The 6,019-nt window shown below is 45.2% G+C and overlaps 1 protein-coding gene across 4 annotated transcripts in view; it reads right to left on the bottom strand.

Annotated features, from left to right (window-relative positions):
- Positions 1 to 906: 906 nt before the first annotated feature.
- The window catches only part of LOC118402197 (5'-3' exoribonuclease 1-like), a 28,176-nt gene continuing 23,063 nt past the window's right edge, over positions 907 to 6,019 (bottom strand). For 2 of the 4 annotated variants that reach the window (XM_035800210.2, XM_035800208.2), the window contains exons 34-41: positions 5,864 to 5,944; positions 5,654 to 5,782; positions 5,369 to 5,483; positions 3,361 to 3,530; positions 3,152 to 3,274; positions 2,925 to 3,030; positions 2,598 to 2,758; positions 907 to 2,387 (exon numbers count right to left, since the gene is read on the bottom strand). In XM_035800210.2, the coding sequence (XP_035656103.1) occupies positions 2,100 to 2,387; positions 2,598 to 2,758; positions 2,925 to 3,030; positions 3,152 to 3,274; positions 3,361 to 3,530; positions 5,369 to 5,483; positions 5,654 to 5,782; positions 5,864 to 5,944 (1,173 nt within the window). In that variant the 3' untranslated portion in view covers positions 907 to 2,099. The remainder of the gene's footprint in view (positions 2,388 to 2,597; positions 2,759 to 2,924; positions 3,031 to 3,151; positions 3,275 to 3,360; positions 3,531 to 5,368; positions 5,484 to 5,653; positions 5,783 to 5,863; positions 5,945 to 6,019) is intronic. The other 2 variants (XM_035800209.2, XM_035800211.2) reach the window with 2 other exon arrangements.

Here is a 6,019-nt window from a genome sequence, read left to right as displayed (position 1 = left end):
AAAAGTAGATTATTTTCCCACTTTGAACAGGTAGGTTTGCTCGACTTTATTCATGGTTTCCTAGAGTTTAAAAATGGTGGAATTATGGTGGAATATTGAAGGAATTCAAGGTCAGAATACGGTTATTATATGCAGACATACCGCCACACCTTCATTTTTTAGTACTTCCTTTCAAGGTCCTGGAGTGGCCTAGCCAGTCTCCAGATCGCAACCCCATAGAAAATCTTTGGAGGGAGTTGAAAGTCCGTGTTGCCCAGCAACAGCCCCAAAACATCACTGCTCTAGAGAGGAGATCTGCATGGAGGAATGGGCCAAAATACCAGCAACAGTGTGTGAAAACCTTGTGACGACTTACAGAAAACATTTGACCTCCGTCATTGCCAAAGGGTATATAACAAAGTATTGAGATAAACTTTTGTTATTGACCAAATACTTATTTTCCACCATCATTTGCAAATAAATTAATTAAAAATCATATTTTCTGGATTTCTGTCATTTTGTCTGTCATGGTTGAAGTGTACCTATGATGAAAATTACAGGCCTCTCTCATCTTTAAGTGGGAGAACTTGCACAATTGGTGGGTGACTAAATACTTTTTTGCACCACTGTATATATATTCTTAATTCCATTCCTTTACTTAGATGTGTGTATTGGGTATGTTGTGAAATTGTTAGATATTACTGCAGTCGGAGCTCAAAACAAGCATTTCGCTAAACCCGCAATAACATCTGCTAAAACACGCGTATGTGACCAATACAATTTGATTTGTAGCCGTTTTGTCATGTTCACTTTTATACTCAGACATCATGCCTAATGGAAAGCATTATGAGTTATACATCTCTACCACTCACAGAAATTCAAAATCCCATGACAAAATAATCAAATAAGCTGACAAATACATAAATGTATCGATGATAACAAAAGATGTCTTTATTCATTGGATACGTACAGCACCTTTCCTGCATCAAAAGAGCGAGCTACATTTCCTTAGTTATGGTTTTTGAATTTTTTTTGGGGGGGGGGGGTAGAGGTTTTTCTTGTTAAAACTCTCAAATTAATTTAGAAAAAAAACCAATAGGACATACAACAGGTGTGCTTTGGTTCAGATGTTTAAAATACCCACAGAGCCAGAACCCAGTAGCTCAGACCACGTGTTGAAAGAGGCAAAAGGTACAAATTCAAAAACATAGCGAGACCCAAAAATATGCTTGTAAAACTCGACTGTACATGTGGGTTAAAAGTTAATGAATAATGACTCAGCCATGGTACTATCAGCAACAAAAAACAATGTGTGTCATATTTAAAAAGGTACCAAGGCATAAAATCCATAGACTGAAATATGGTGGACAAAAATATATATATATAAAAAAAAAACAGAAACATCCCTCTATTAAGGCTTGGATCAACCAGCTAACAGAGGTCCTGGTGATGTCCCAAAGGAGATGATTTGAATTCAATTTCAAAATGATTTTCTACTGGAAGAAATGTGTTGTTATACTGCGGAGTAGAAATTCCAGAATTTTGTCATAGTGATGTGTTTGTATGCTGTCGTCAGTATACTGTATTTGAGACCTAATTGCTGGTAAACACGTGTGAAGTTAATTTCACATGACTATTTTGGAGGTTGATTTAGTATTAGCAATTACAAACGACTGACATTAAAACACAGAATTGTGACAAAATACTTGGATCAGAATAAAAATACATTTGGTAAAATAGAGACTTGAAACAAACAAAGGGAAAGATTAAAAGGGATTAAGCCCTTGATTACTGGCTCCAATCATAAACCGACCAACTAGAAGGACACCATGTACCACAAGGTCTGGCGAGATTAGTGAGAATAGAAATCCATCTCACAAACATGATGCAAACGCAACATAAAAACAACGCCATTCTGATTTATCAGGCCTTATTGCCTCCCATTATCTAGAACAATGTCTACATCTCAAATGGCACACTTATGACACCCTATTCCTATGTAGGACAACTACATAGGGCTCTGGTTAAAAGTAGTGCACCACAGGGAATAGGGTGCTATTGAGACCCAACCGATTAGAACACCATCCTAAAAACCAACACCTAAGAGGAAGGGGAGGGGATTATTCTTGGACTTTGGCTGCCTCGAAGTTCACCGCCAGTTTCCTGTGTTTCCTCTTGGAGGCGGAGGTGGGGGTGTGGCCTTGGCCCGAGGGGTTCTGGCGTGGCGCTTGGGGCGTGGATGGGGTCCCCGCTGCCTGGGTGGTCTTTGGGGGTGTGGAGGGGGTCGGGGATAGGGAGGGTTGGGAGTGAGACGGGAATTCGCCGCCCAGGGCTTGGTTCCTCGCCTTGTGAGCCGCGTTGCAGAACTCCTGGGGCTTCTTGACCGAGGACACGCGCTTCTTAGTGACCTGACAATAGACGTAGGTTAGTCAGAGGCTAAGATGGTGTGTTACCATGGGAGCACACAAACAAACATAAGAGTTAATCATGGTCATTTCTCTGTGGTGAAATCCCAAAATACTATTAATATGCATCTTTTGGCCATATAAATGCACGCATAACTCTTTTGTTGTGGTGATTTAATGTGAACTATAGAAAAAGGTCCTGGAGCTCCTTACCTGCAGGGGGACAAACTGGTTGTGTGAGCCGATGGGGACGGAGGGTGCTTGGGGCCTGGTGCCAGGGAAGGTGCCCCCATAGAAGGGCTGGCCCTGGTGAGGCGGGAGGGGCATGCCCCAGTGTAGGGGACCATACCCCTGAGGAGGCATCAACAGACCACCTGGAGGGAGGGAGCGAGAGAGAGAGAGCAAGAGAGTGAAACAGTGAAAGCGTTTGGTTCACATCCAGAATTAGTGTCTAAAACCTATCAAGGTGAATGGGCATTACTGCACCCAGAGGTCATACAGTATCAATATAGACGCCCTCCACATGACGCCAGGGCTCACCCGATTGACCGAATATGTTAGGGATGGGTCCCATGGGCGGCCCCCTTATCTGTCCGACCCCAGAGAACAGAGGCGGTGGCAGGGGGAACCCAGAACCCACTGAATTCTGAAGGAGACAGCGAGAGAGGGGTTAGAAAACCTACAAATATGGAGACACTGGTCAAATATAGACATAACAAAAGAAAAAGAAAAGGGGGAACACACAGAGATACAGGAAGGACACACACCACACTCACAAGGCGCTGCAGGGCGAAAAGAGCTGCTTTCTCTTTGGCTTCGTTTTCAGACTGACACTGGGGACCTTGGACCACCAGACCACTGGAGAGCTTCACCTGATACACCAGCAGACCCTGGGAAAGAGTGGGATTGTGCTTGAATACCTGCGTGTGCGTCTTGTATGCAAGATTGTGTGTGTGTGTGTGTGTGTGTGTCTCACCTGTCTGCTGCGCATGAAGGTGAAGTCAGGCGGGGCCATACCCAGGCCCATACAGATCCTGGTCAGCTCTGAGGCCACACTGGGAACCATGGCGGAGGGCTGGGGGGACGGCAGGTGAGGGACTGCTGCTGCTGGGGACGCGGGTAACACAGAGTCGCCCATCGTCGCCGCTGATGGGGAAGAAGGGAGAAAAGGGGAGGTTTAAGGGTGTAAGGAGGAGAAAGGGAATGAAGAACGACTGGTTTAATATCTGTTGTACAGTATCTCCACTAAGTGCCACAATAGCTCCACCTGCAGATAAAACAGAGCCTGACCGATAGATCGGTTCACCGACATTATCAGCAGATATTAGATAACTAATACTTAATGAATAGGTGGAAAAACAGAAATGTCATGCTGATCTGAACACTTGCAGACATTCTCCTGATTTCATTAATGTCACGTATGAAATCCTGCTTCAGAGCGCTCAGGACCACAGACTGGGGGGGCGAAGGTTCACCTTCCAACAGGACAACAACCCTAAGCACACAGCCAAGACAACCATGGAATGGCTTCAGGACAGATCTCAATGTCCTTGAGTGGCCCAGCCAGAGCCTGGACTTGAACCCGATCGAACATCTCCGGAGACCTGAAAATAGCTGTGCAGCGACACTCCCCATCCAACCTAACAGAGCTTGAGACAATCTGCAGAGAAGAATGGGAGAAAATCCCAAATACAGGTGTGCCAAGCTTGTAGCGCCATACCCAAGACGGCTCGAGGCTGTAATCGCTGCCAAAGGTGCTTCAACAAAGTACTAAATAAAGGGTTTGAATACTTAAGTAAATGTGATGAAATGTTTTTTAATTTGAATACATTTGCAAAAAATTCTAAAAGCGTAATTTGCTTTGTCATTATGGAGTCTTGTGTGTAGATTGATGAGGTGGAAAAACAATTTAATCCATTTTAGAATAAGGCTGTAACGTAACAAAATGTGGAAAAAGTCAAGGGGTTGAATACTTTCCGAAAGCACTGTATATACAAAAGAATGTGGACACCCCTTCAAATGAGTGGATTCGGCTATTTCAGCCACACCCGTTCACGACAGGTGTATAAAATAAAGCACACTGCCATGCAATCTCCATAGACAAACATTGGCAATAGAATGGCCTTACTGATGAGCTCAGTGACTTTCAACATGGTCTCATCATAGGATGCCACCTTTCCAACAAGCCCTGCTTGAGCTGCCCCGGTCAGCTGTAAGTGCTGTTATTGTGAAGAAGAAACGTCTAGAAGTAACAACAGTGGTGGTAGGCCACACAAGCTCACAGAACGGGACCGCCAAGTGCTGAAGTGTGTAGCATGTAAAAATACACAACAACAAACCACCCCCCCTCCCCAGTGTGAACTCGGGAGAGGTGACGGTCGAGAGCCATGCGTCCTCCAAAACACGACCCGGCCAATCCGCACTGCTTCTGAATACACTCCTCTTAACGCTACAGAATACGACATACTAGACGATTCTGTGCTTCCAACTTTGTGGAAGGCCCTTTCCTGTTTCAGCATGACAATGCCCCAGTGCACAAAGCAAGATCCATATAGAAATGGTTTGTCGAGATTGGTGTGGAAGAACTTGACTGGCCTGCACAGAGCCCCGACCTCAACCCCATCAAACACCTTTGAGATGAATTGGAACACCGAATGCGAGCCAGACTTAATCGTCCAACATCAGTGCCCGACCTCACTAATGCTCTTGTGGCTGAATGGAAGCCAGTTCCCGCAGCAATGTTCCAACATCTGGTTGGAAGCCTTCCCAGAAGAGTGGAGGCTGTTATCGAAGCAAAGCGGGACCAACTCCATATTAATGTCCCTGATTTTGGAAGGAGACGTTTGACGAGCAGGACATACATTTGGTCATGTAGTGTAAATCGGTATCCGTAAGTATCCGTAAGTGTCCCCCCCCCCACAAAAAAAAATAACATATCAGTCAGGCTCTACTAAACATGTAGCATTGCACATAGTTGAACTCACCCAGTTTCTTGGTGGGTCGTCTCTTGTTCTGCTGCTGTGTGTTGAAGGAGGCGGGACCAGTGGAGTCCGGGGCGGCGCCAATGTTCAGCATCTCCTTCAGGGCCAGAGTTCCCTTCTACGCACAGGAGAACCAACCAATCACAATTAACCAACTGACCATATCTAACCAAATCACAACAGGACTACTACAACCAACCACAAGAGAAGGAGCAGATCATTCTAATTGAAAAGAGTTTGAAGAGGGCCACTACAGCGTAACACCAACCAGTGAGTACTAGTACCCACCATAGCAAACGACTGCGGAGAAAGCGGCTCCTCTGTTTGGCTCGTGGGCTCTTTGGCTGGAGGGGGTGGAGCTGACTCGTTGCCCTTGGAGATCTGCAGGTTGGCGATCAACTCCTCGAACTCTGTCTGCTGGAGACAAGTGGGTAAGAAATATATATAACATACATACATGTGAGTGTGTGTGTGTGGTGTGCGCGTCTGTGTGTGTACCTTCTTTGTAGCATTCTGAGCCGGAAACAGAGAATTTACATCTTCGTTTCTCTTGAGAAGTCTGATACTTCCTGCAGGACCCTATAAAACATGACGTTTAACACACCTCATTCTCCCACACAGAAGTCATACTTGCACATTGAGATCTTACAACAA

Source organism: Oncorhynchus keta, chromosome 23 (assembly GCF_023373465.1).
Source record: "Oncorhynchus keta strain PuntledgeMale-10-30-2019 chromosome 23, Oket_V2, whole genome shotgun sequence".
Taxonomy (NCBI): Eukaryota; Metazoa; Chordata; class Actinopteri; order Salmoniformes; family Salmonidae; genus Oncorhynchus; species Oncorhynchus keta.
Note: the sequence above shows the minus strand (reverse complement) of the source record. Positions and strands in the feature narration are given on the sequence as shown.